This window comes from Schistocerca nitens, chromosome 5 (genome assembly GCF_023898315.1).
Source record: "Schistocerca nitens isolate TAMUIC-IGC-003100 chromosome 5, iqSchNite1.1, whole genome shotgun sequence".
In the NCBI taxonomy this organism is placed as follows: Eukaryota; Metazoa; Arthropoda; class Insecta; order Orthoptera; family Acrididae; genus Schistocerca; species Schistocerca nitens.
In genome coordinates, this window is record NC_064618.1 from 100447069 (window position 1) to 100459320 (window position 12252).

General features: G+C 38.7%; 1 protein-coding gene across 1 annotated transcript in view; it reads right to left on the reverse strand.

The window, feature by feature from the left end:
* Positions 1–269: 269 nt before the first annotated feature.
* Positions 270–12252, reverse strand: part of LOC126259366 (peroxisomal acyl-coenzyme A oxidase 3-like) — a 290296-nt gene continuing 278313 nt past the window's right edge. The window contains exon 13 of the mRNA XM_049956106.1: positions 270–703. Within this exon, the coding sequence (XP_049812063.1) occupies positions 450–703 (254 nt within the window). The 3' untranslated portion in view covers positions 270–449. The remainder of the gene's footprint in view (positions 704–12252) is intronic.

The following is a 12252-nucleotide window of genomic DNA, read 5'->3' on the forward strand; positions in this document are numbered from 1 at the left end:
TGCTTGGTGCATAGAACAAAAGTTACAATACTTTCTGTTTCTCTGCTAGACAATTGGCACAACATTAAAAACTTTCAGTATATTTGTGACTGAAATACTACAGAGTGACTTTGTGTGTGTGTCTATATGAAAGACTTCAGCCTCTGTAAGTCACAGGATGTAAGAAGAGGAACAAAGGTGAAATATGTATTTTTAAATGTGTATTCTGTTTTTTTGAAAACTAAAAATAATATTTTATACATAAACATCAGTACATTAAACACCCTGTTTCTTGATTGATTTACAGATGCACAATTTCCCAACAAGTTTTAAAAATAGATAATTATTTCACGTTACACAGTGCAGTCACAGTGCCAATAAAGACACATTAATTGGCTTAGTAGTAGAAATATCACAAAAATCTATAAATCCTTTCAAAATGACAAATATACATCATGTTTCAGGTGTGACTAAAGTTTACTTTGTAAGGATGTCAGCTCATGCCAGTAAGATGGCCTTTCAAATGTCTTAGGTTTCTGGAATAAATGTGTCTGTAGGTTTGGATATATTTTGCCATCTGACTTTCCTAGAACAGAATTCAGTATGAAATCTGGTGGAGCAATGGCATCTGCCAAAGAGACAGCGTTATTTTTAAGTTGAGCACATAGGAGCAGGATTCCCTCCTGTATCATCTCAGCTGCCTGGGGTCCTTTTGCATATCCCCCTGAAATTTAAAAGCAAAATAAATATCTGTAAGAAGTGCTGCACATCTTCAATTTACTTAAAGAACAGCACTATCGAACAACCAAAGACTGTTGTAATATACATGTATTCACTTGAAACCAGTTTTGGTCAAGCAAGCATCTGCCTGTGTCAGATTAACACCATATTAAAGGAAAGTTCTCTGGTGCCAAATAAATAATTCATTTTAGTAACATCATCTGCCACATATACATGCTTTTATTATCTTATAACTCTTTTGTCAATCTCCAAGGGCAAAAATCAAAAGTCCATTGCTGTGCTCAGCATACTGTCTGGCCAGACAGCATGCTGAAGAATGCAAGCTATAATTTAGTAGATGCATATTTCATATTTATTTGTCATTCACTGATCATTCACATGATATGACTTTTGGTATGAGTACAATAATAAAATTTTACATTAAAAATTAGACATTTTATGTTACAGATTATAAATGTTTGCTTTAGGACATCACTTTATAATAGAATTCTTCTACAAGGGATGTTCAATAAAGACTGGCACTGAATTTTTTTCCTTCCATTAAGTGCTTGCTTGTGACATCTCTCCACATGCTGTTACTCTACGTACTGTAATCACTATTCACTAGAAATTTCACAGCGATAGCTCTACCAGCTGTGTGTTGGCAGCCTGTGAGAGTGAAATGTGTTTCATAATTGGCTCCAAATACTGTCATGGCTAATTTTCATGAACAGCATTATGCAATAAAGTTTTGTATTCTCTTGAAGAAAAATGCTACCAAAACCTATAACAATCTGAAGACAGCATTTGGGGACTCTGCAATATCTCATCAAGCATGTTTTTGTTGGCCTCATCCTTTTGAAACTGGCTGGGAAAATGAATTACAGGGAGGAGCAGGTGCACCTGTTAATGCTGTAATAGAAATAACCTACGACACAGCAGGTATCATTATTTGTGATGACACAGCTCACTGTGAGACAGCTTACATACATTCTTGGAATATCAGTTGGGAGCACGCACACAATTTCAAAAGAACATTTGAAAATGTCTGGGGTGTTTGTACAACTGATACTGTGACTGCTTACACCACAGCAAAAGCAGGCTAGTGCCAATGTGTGCTAATCCACTGGGAATGAAGGCTTGTGTTGTGTAATGTTACTGGAAACAATGCATTGAGGACAAGGGACATACTTGGTGGCAAATCATCACTGCTAATGGAACATGGGTTTACTGATATGACAGAATGGATGCAAAATGGTCAATGCCTATCGCAAAAGGAGTGTGGAAGTCAATCAATAAGGCCATGATGTTAATTTTTTTTAATTACCAGGGGATGGTGTGCACTCACACAGTTCCACAACACAGTACAGTCACCGCAGTTTACTATAAGAACATCATGAAGCAATTGGTAAATCATCACATTGGACAAGGAACCTCACTGGTTAATAGAAGCTTCATCATGACCATGCCAGGACATGCTGTTATCGAGTTCCTGACACAAACACACATCTCTATGGTAAAACACCTGTCTCATAATCCCAACCTTTCTGTGTGTGACTTTTTTCTTAACTCAATGGCCAAAAAGGAATTTATGGGATGCCATTTCAACAATGAGACCAGGACAGTAAAAACTTTATAGGTGACCCTAAAAGAGACGTCACATCATCCAGTAATGCAAAAGAGGTGACACAAGCGCACTGCGTTGGGGGAAGGAGAGGGGGACAAGGAGTATTTTGAGGGGGACAAAAGTCTTTATTGAATTCCCCTCATACTCTATAAACACAGCTGTCAATTAGGTTCTGTACATACCTGTCAAAGGAACTGTATGTGTATGTGACAGATGCTGCAATTACAATCAGTTATATCTTTGACAGTAAGGAATGTTCCTTTAACTTGATGTAGTGTTAATCTGAAACTGGACTGATGGTAACTTGAACCTTAACCAGATCTACTTGTCTTTGTATAAGTAACCAGATCTACTTGTCTTTGTATAAGTATATATTATGACAGCTTTTGATGATTTCATGATGCCATTCATTTAAATCAAAATGAACAGTTTATGTGCACAATATTTAAGAATAAATAAATACAATAGTAGCCTGTATGTCTACTGAGTGTCAACAATATCAGATATTGAAGGTACTTTGCAGGATAAAGATCTATAAGAAAATAAATAAAATCCTGCAGCTGAAAAATGTTAAATGCCTAGCAAGAAATAATAACAAGATATTATTAACAAAAATATAATCTAATACCACCACTATCAGATTACATTGTATAAATAAATGTGTGTGACAAGTATAAACACATAAAATCAGACTAGATGCACGCTATACAAAACAGATTAATGGTATTACAGCTAAAATTTTTCAATTATTAATTGATATAAATAGATTGTAGCAAAATAAAAGCTTTACTATTAAAGGTGACTCTTCACAAACATCAGTTATTGCACTGTGATGAAATGACATGGGAAGAAGCTCCATACATTTTTGTTTTCAGTAGGAAATCATTCCATTAAAGGATGACAGCTTTCCTTAATTTATTTATTTGTTGTCCCAATCTAACCACAATCCAAACCCTGAAACTACTGAGCACTATTTTCGGCTTTTCCACTCATATTGTGTCTGCACAATTAGTTAATTTATGCGCATTAAATGCAACAAATATTCTCAGTACTGGCAGTTCATAAAAATACAAAGTGACAGAATGACTGGCCAGTAATGCTAACATACACAACAGGCAGGTGCCTCCCTTCCCACAGACTGAGTGACCTGCTCCTCCCCAAGCTATCCCCATTCCCTCTCTGAGGAAAGGCTATCCCCATTCCCTCTCTGAGGAAAGCACTGAGAGTCACAAGTTGTGCCCAGATAACTCATTCTGTAGAACTTTGGAAATGGGAAATTACTCTCCAACATATTCCCAGAAACCGCCATACCCCTGGAGTTAATGTTTACCAGCAAATCTCTCTTCCATTTGTTTTTTCATATATTTTTTCCATTTTGTCTACTTATAGTATTTCTTATTTTGTCTTCTTTTTATGCTATTTCTCTGCTCCCCCCCCCCTTTCTCCTTTTTGCCCATTTACTCTCCCTTTTCCTTCTGTCTCTTTATCTCTTTTTCCTCTTTATATCTTTCTCTCTCTCCCTTGTTTTTCCATCTTTTCTCCTTTTGATTAGTGCACTATTAATTTCACTTCTCATTTATCTTCCTCCCATTCCATTTTTATTTATAACTCTGACTTGTAGCAGCCACAGAAACTACCAATGTACTATCTCTGACTTCCTGTTCTCTCTGATAACTCCCCTTCATCTTTATCACGTCTTTCCTCTCTCTATCTGAGGTCTAAGGAACATGTCCCCTTTTCCGAAACCTTTCCCTCTTTCCTATCTGATGGAGGAGCTAATTATTATGAAAGGTAGGAACAGTTTTTTTCTACTTTTGACATGTTTATTGGTGGTTCTGGAATTTCGCCTCCTGAAGGTAAGTAATAGCCTTGAGGAACCATGCTCTCTGGAATTCCTTACCTCCAACTTGGCTTCACCATTCTTCTCAAAGTCCCTACCTAAGAATATCAACCTTCCAGCAGAAGAAAGGACAGCCATACACAACCTCAAAACCGATCCTTACCTAATCATCCTACCTGGGGACAAAAGTTCCATCACTGTTGGTGACTACCTGACGGAAAGCCTCTGCCAGTTGTCTGACTCCTTCACCTACTAACTTGACCAGTGTGATCCCCATCCAAGAAGTCCAACATAACCTCCAATCCCTGCTTAAAGCATTAGGTCCTCTCCAGAACCTGTCCTCTCCTTCACCATTCCTGTGTCACTCCACACACCTCTCCAAAATCCACCCTGGACACCCTACTGTAGCTTGTTATTGTGCCCCCACTAAAAGAATTTCAGCCCTCATTGAGCAAAACCTCCAACAGATTGCCAAAAATCTAGCCTCCTGTGCCAAAGATACCAACCACTTTCTTCATCAACTCTCCACCATCCCCACCCCTTTACCTCACAGATCCCTGATTATCACTGTTGATGCCATTTCACTATACACTAATATGGCTCATGCCCATGATCTTGTTGCTGCTGAGTACTCTCTCTCCCAACATCCTTCAGACTCCAAACCCACAACCTCATTCTTCATACAGCTTACTAACTTTATCCTAACACACAGCTTCTTCTTCTCTGAAGGAAGGGAAAATATACAGACAAATTTGTGGCACAGCCATGGACACCCACAAAGCATCCTACTATGCTGACCCATTTATATGCCATCTAGAGGAGACCTTCCCAGTCTCCCAAACCCCAGTCTGGTTCAGATTCACTGACCATATCTCTATGATCTGGTCTCAAGGCCAAGATACCCTATCCTCATTCCTTAACAAGCTCAGCACCTTCTCTCTCATCTGCTTCACCTGGTCTTCCTCAATCTAGTGTGCCATTTTGTGGATGTTGACCTCCTCCTTTCTGATGTAGATGGACACCTCTGTCCACATTAAACCCACCCACTACCTGCATTTCGACAGCTGCCATCTTTTCCACACCAAAAAATCCCTCCTATGCATCCTGGCTACCTGGGGACAGCATGTCTGCAGTGACAAGAACTCCCATGCCCAGTACACAAAGGGCTCCACAGTCAGGCAGTATGCCCCCCAGACCTAGGCCACAAACAGATTTCCCATGCCTTATTGTCACACATCCCCAATCCTCACATCACCCTCCAGAGTAGCTAGAGATAGTGGTCATGTATGTGTGAAGTTGCATGAGTGTGTGTGCATTTTTCCTGTAGAAGGCTTTGGACAAAAGCTTACGTGTAACAGTCTCTTCATCATGCCTATCTGCAACTCAAAATGTCATCTGTAGGGTGAGTGACACTCTATCCTTTTCATGATATGGTTGATGTTTCAAACTGAACTTTCCATTGTTTCATAATGGTATTGAGTGATATAGGAATGGTTTATCAGGGTGTACACACAGACAAGAAAGGAAAAAAAATCCCAGTTTTTTTCCTAATATAATACACTCTACCCTGGGTGTAAGTATATTTTTTCGATGTTAAGTAACAATATACTTTCTCTTGGAGCTGTATAACTTATCAATTCCTGAATGGTAAAGGTTTTATACACTGATGGAGAACTTCTCAGTACTTTAGTAAATGAAACCCAGCAAAAAACAACGCATTTGGACAGCTCTCTGATGTGCAGCAAAATGTGGACTGCTTACATGTTCCGTAGAGCACTTCGACTTTTCCAAACAAACTCTAATTACATGTAAATTGCTCAAGGGGGGTTGCCTGTCTGAATACATGTTCTGTAGAGCACTTCAACTTTTCCAAACAAAGTCCAATTACATGTGAAATTGCTGAAGAACTCACCTCACACTCTTTTTTTAAGTATAATTATACTTTTTGCCATTGTTATTGTATAATTTGTATTCTACAAAAGAACTAAAATAAAATATGAAACACTAACCTCAAAGCTCAGTCTTTTTTAGTGTGTGTTACCCTTTAAGACATATCAAACACAATAGTACCAGTAAAATTTTAAATTATGACATAAATGGCTGGTCTCCTGGGTCTGAAATTTGTCTAAGTACCTGGTCCTCAAAGTGTTAACTTTTGAGTGAGAGTAAAACACTCCGTGATTTAAGAAATTCATTGCACATTCTCGCACATAACACAATTCATCTCGCATAAAAGTAAATTTTCTTTGAAAGTAACACTTGTCAAACCACCATTCAAAACACTTTCCCACTCCTTTTAGAAATGTAAAGGGTAATGATGACATGCTCATCAAAAGCAGTTTGTTGTTATGAAGTATTGCATAATCTTTGTCCTAAAGCCTTTCACTCATTTTGCTGTCAGAAAATGCTTGTTTGTGGACTGTGTTTTTTTTTTTTGTTGTTAATGGCACATTTCCTTCAAAAATAAAGTTTTATATTGGTGTCATTCTTTTGCTTGTATTTTATTGCTGCAGTATTATTCTGCAGTAGCAGGTTGAATTAAAATTCTTTGTTAGAATATCAGTTCTTACCAGTTCTTATATGTTTAATACATCAACCTCATATATAAAGATAATATACATTTTGTGTGTCTGATAACTTCAACCTTCTATACAGAGAGATCAACAGCACAAATTCTTGACAGTGATAATAGTTGGTCAGCTACTATCAAATACAGTTTGCTGTAAAACTTGCATTTATCAATTCTTCCGTACTGCTGTGGTCACTGTGGAAATTCTGGTGGCATCAGAGTCTCATGAGGATTCTATGTCTACCCAATAGGCTGTTTTCACCACTTGATGAGTTTTTCAATCTCTGTCAAAATTCTTGACTGTGATGCCAACTGTCTTACCATCCCTCTGTATTTTGCAGTTATTTGGTGTCCTTCACAGATTATATATAAGGTAGCCTCTAGTGGAAGCCTAACAACAATATATATCCACTTACTTTCATTAGCAAACCACACTGTATTCAAAATCAGGTCTAGCTTATTCTTTTCCAGTTGGCCATTAGTGCTGTTACGTTTGTAACTGCTTGCTAATTGGAATTCATTGTTGGGTTTCAATAATATTTTGAAGTCTCCTACCTGGTGCATGAAAATTAATGGTCATATAATTTAAAAACCATCATGTCGCTGTACTGTAATGGTCTTAATGACAAGCTGTATGCTACTTCCTTCCTTACATCAAATGTGACAAATTTCATGAAGTACCATGTTAAACCCGACCCCCAAACCATAGTACTTGCAATGATGGGGTGAGTTGCATTTCTGAACAATACAATAGCTGTACCATCGGTTCAACCACATAAGAAGAGTTTCTGTGGGGAGGCCAGACTAACATATGGTACATGAAAAAGGGGCAGCGGCCTTTTTGTTAGTTGCAGGGGCAAAAGTGTGGGTGATTGACTGATCTGGCCTTGTAATATTAGCCACTATGTTTCTCATAGATATGCAGCTCCACTGTGTGGCTTTATGATAATGGCATCTTCCTGAGAAATATATTTCGAAGGTAAAATGTAAAATAGTCCCCCCATAAGGACCTCCAGGGGGGACTACTCAGGAGGATGTTATCAGGATATTTGAAACTGATGTTCTGTAGGTAGGTTACAGAACTGGAAAAAAGAAATGCAGGGGCTTAAGTAAAGTATAATGGGAATTACTGAAAGCTGATAGCAGGAGGAACAGAATTTTTGGTCAGGTTATCAACAAAAATTCAAGTAGGGATAGCACCAGAATAGGCCTGATAATGAATAAGAAAATAAGAATGTTAGTAAATTAACACTCAACAACATATTATCATAGCCAAGATACATACAAATCACAGAAATACAAGTTTATGTGCTTACTTGATCCACAGAAGATGAAAAGATTGAAAAAATATATGGTAGGATGAAAAAATAATTCAGGTAGTCAAGAGAGACAAAAACTTAATTGTAGTGCGGGACTAGGATTTGATGGTGGAAAACATAATAATAATAATAATAATAATAATAATAATAATAACAGAACATGGACTAGGGAGAAAAAAATGAAAAGGGAAGCAACATGGTCGAATTTGTCTCAGTTTAATCCTTGCTAATATTTAGTTTAATAATCACGAAAGAAAATTATAAATGTGGAAGAGACCAGCAGACACTGGGATGTGTCAAACAGATTATGTAATAGCATGAAAGATGTCAAATAAGCAGATTTTCCACTGTAAAACTTTTCCAAGCACAGATGTGGAGTCTGACCATGATTAATTGGTTGTGCATTGCAGATTCAAACTGAAGAAATTGCAGAAAAGTAAAAAATTAAGGAGATGAGATCTGGATACATGGAAAGAACTAGAGGTTGCTGACAGTTTCAATGAGAACTGTAAACAATGATGGACTGAAATAGGGAAAAGGAAAACAACAAAAGACAAATGATAAGCTTTGAGAGATGAAATAATGAGGTCAAAAGAGGATCAAATAGGCAAAGAAAAACAAGGCCCAGCAGGTATTCTTGGATAACACATGAGATATACAATTTATCTGATAAAAGGAGAAAATATAAAAACGCAGCACAGGAAGCTGATGTATGGGAACACATACATGTGGAAAAATGAGACTGACCGAAAACACAAAACAGTAAAGGCTACGGAGAAAGGAGAGCTCTAAAAGAACACATGGTTAGGGGAAAGATAGATGCCATCTACAGGAAAATTAAAGAGGCCTATACAAATATTAAGAGGTCAGAATACAAGCACATACTATGAAAAAAAGGGAAGGCTGAAAGCGAAAAGGAACATATAAATGAACTTTGCAAGATAAACAAACTTAAAGACAATATTATGGACAGGGGACATGAAGGAGATGAAAAGGAAATGGGAGATATGATACAGTGAGAGGCATTTGGCAGATCACTGAAATACCAAGTCGAAACAAAGCATCTGTACTAGATTACATTCCCTCAGACTCAAAGAAGAATGTAATAATACCAATTCGAAAGTGCACAGGTCTAACAGAATATTATTGAACTATTGGTTTAATAAGTCATGGTTGAAAACAATGGCATAAATTATTTACAGAATACTGGAACAACTGGCAGAAACCAGCCTGTGGGAGATCATCAGTTTGGATTCTAGATAAATGTAGAAACAAGCAAGGAAATAAATGATGATTACCTTAGAATGTAGGTTAAAGAAAGGCAAACCTACATTTAGAGCATTTTAATAATGCTGACTGGAATACATTCTTTACACTCTGAAGGTAGCCAGGATAAAATGCTTGGAGCAAAAGGTAATTTACATCTTGTGCAGAAACCAGACTGTGGTTATGAGTATAAGGACAGCAGAGGGAAGCTTTAAATGTGAACTGCGTGAGCCAGCATTGTACACGATCTCAATGTTATGTGCATTGAGCACTCAGTCAAGGAAACTGAAGATAAATTCATCATGAGAATCGAAGTTCAGGGAGAAGAAATAAAAACTTTGTCTTTTGCCATTGGCATTGTAATTATATCAGAGGCAGCAAAGGATATGGAGGAGCAGATGAATAGAATGCATAGGATCTTGAAAAAGACATTATACTATGAACATAAAAATAGGCATAATATAATGTAGCTAAATTAAATCAGGTGATGTTGAGGTATAAGGAAATGAGACTTTATAGTTTGAATAACACAGCTTTGCAAAATCATATCATGGAAAATCTTGGACAGCATGACAACAATATGAACTAGGTGATTGCTGTTCACCACATAGAGGAAGCATCTAGATATTATCAGCTAACAAATTAAGTTCTTCATCACATGTAGGCAAAACACACACACACACACACACACACACACACACACACACACGACCACTGTCATCTCCAGGTGCTAAGTCTCAACTTCAAACAAAGTCTGGCATGAGCAGCAACCTCAGCTGCAGTGAGTAGTGGAGGGTTCAGCATGAAGAGGGAAGGAACAGAAGGGTAGGGGTTCGGGGAAGATGATGTATTGTTGCCTATGGGAAGTGTTGATGCATGGTGGGAGACAGGATGATGGGCTGCTAGGTGCAGCAGCATTGGGATGTAGTGCTGCTAGTAGCAGGCAGGGGAGGGGGGGGGGGGGAGGGAGAAGCATAGAAAGGGAAAGGACAGTGCAGGTGTGCTAGTGGGACAGAGAGAATGTGTGGGGCTGGACTGGGAGTGGGGAAGGGGTTAGAGGTATGCTGAAGACAGGTACTACAGTGGTATTCCACTGTCCACCCAGCCTATGTAATATCCTTGTCTGTCCCTATTCCACCACTGCTCGCAATCTCTTGCCCCGTGGCTCATATCTGCCCAACAGACTGAGGTGCATGAGCTGTCCAGTACATCCTCCCAGTATCACCTACTCCAATTCTGGCACAAGCATCTCCTTCCTCAGCAAAAGGTAGAGTCAACAGTTAACACAACCAGGTGGATCTACAAACTCCAGCATTCTACATGGGTATGCTCCAACCACTGTGGGACACTTTACAAGCATATGACAACAAACAAGCTGTCTGTCCACATGAGCAACCACCACCAAACTGTGGCCAAGAGACAGCTCGACCACCCAGTTGACCACCCAGTTCCAGAGCATGCTACCCAACATGGTGTGTTCGACTTGGACTGCCTTACAGCCTGTGCTGTCTGTATCCTTCTACTGACATCAAATTTTCTGAATGAAGCTGGTGGGAATTCTCCCCACAAGATATCCTTCATTCCCGTAACCCTTCTGGCCTCAACCTTAGCTATTTCCTGTCCTCCATGTATCTCTACCCCCCACTCCATTCCCATACATGCCTTCTGCCCATCAGCACATCCACATAGTCTTTTCCCCTTCTCTAGTTTCCTCTTCTCCGTACCCCAGCACAGTCTCCCAATGTTGCATATACTGGCCTGCCATCCTTGTTCCCTTGTTCCTGCCAAGTCCCTGCCATCTACTTCCACAAGCGGCACTACCCCCACACCTACCGTAATATCCCTTCGCTTTACTGCCCCGTGCCTCTCATGTACCCTCACTAGAAACTGCAGCCAAGATCGCTGGACACATTCACAGTCTGCTCTTACCTCCTGGAGACGACATTGGCCACACGTGTGTGAGTCATGTGTGTGTGTGTGTGTACAGTTGTGTTTTATCTACATCTGAAAGAGGACTTAGTCTGACAACTGATAATATCTAACAGTCTTATTTCAATGTGTCAGCCTGTCATTCAGTGCCTCCTATGTGTGGTGAGTAGCAATCTGTGCATTTCATACTATTAAAACAATGGAAACTCCAGGTTGGAATATCAACAATATAAGGTAAAAGATAAGATTCCTACTGACTGTAAAGATGACACATTGAGTTGCAGACAGGCACTATGAAAAGACTGACACACATTTAGCTTTTGGCCAAAACCTTCTTCAGAAAAGGAAACAAACACACATTCATTCATGCAAGCAAGCACACCTCACACACACGATTTGCCATCTCTGGCAGCTGGAACTTGACTGCATTTATGGAGGGAAATGACTGAAGGGGAGTCAAAGTTTTAGCTACAATGGTGAAATTAGCAATGGAGTTTCCATGTGAGCAAAAGGTACACTCTGGCATAGCCACTCACACAAAACTATGATGACATCAAGATGAGCACGTAGGTATACACCTACAATAACACACTTAAAACATTTGGCGCTTTTCTTCTAAACTTCATTACAACTTAATAATAATAATAATAGCTTTATTCAACATCGAATGGTACACTGCACATGTACAAAGAAACAGTAATGATTAAAGTTATTTGTACAATACACAAGACACATTCTTCTGAATACGTCATTAATTTACAACAAAATTACAATAAGGTGTTTACTTATTTCTGTTCACATAATTTCACAAAGCATTTGTTGTTCTTCATATAAGTATGGTACCCTTCTAATGTGTAAAAAGGGTGTTTTACTAAAAATTTCTTAAGCTGATGTTTCAGTTTAATTGTAGGAAGAGCCATGACTGCTCTAGGCAGTGCATTAGCTAATTTTATACCTGCATACTGAGGCCCCTTTTCGTAAAGTGCTGTTCTGTGGCTGCCAG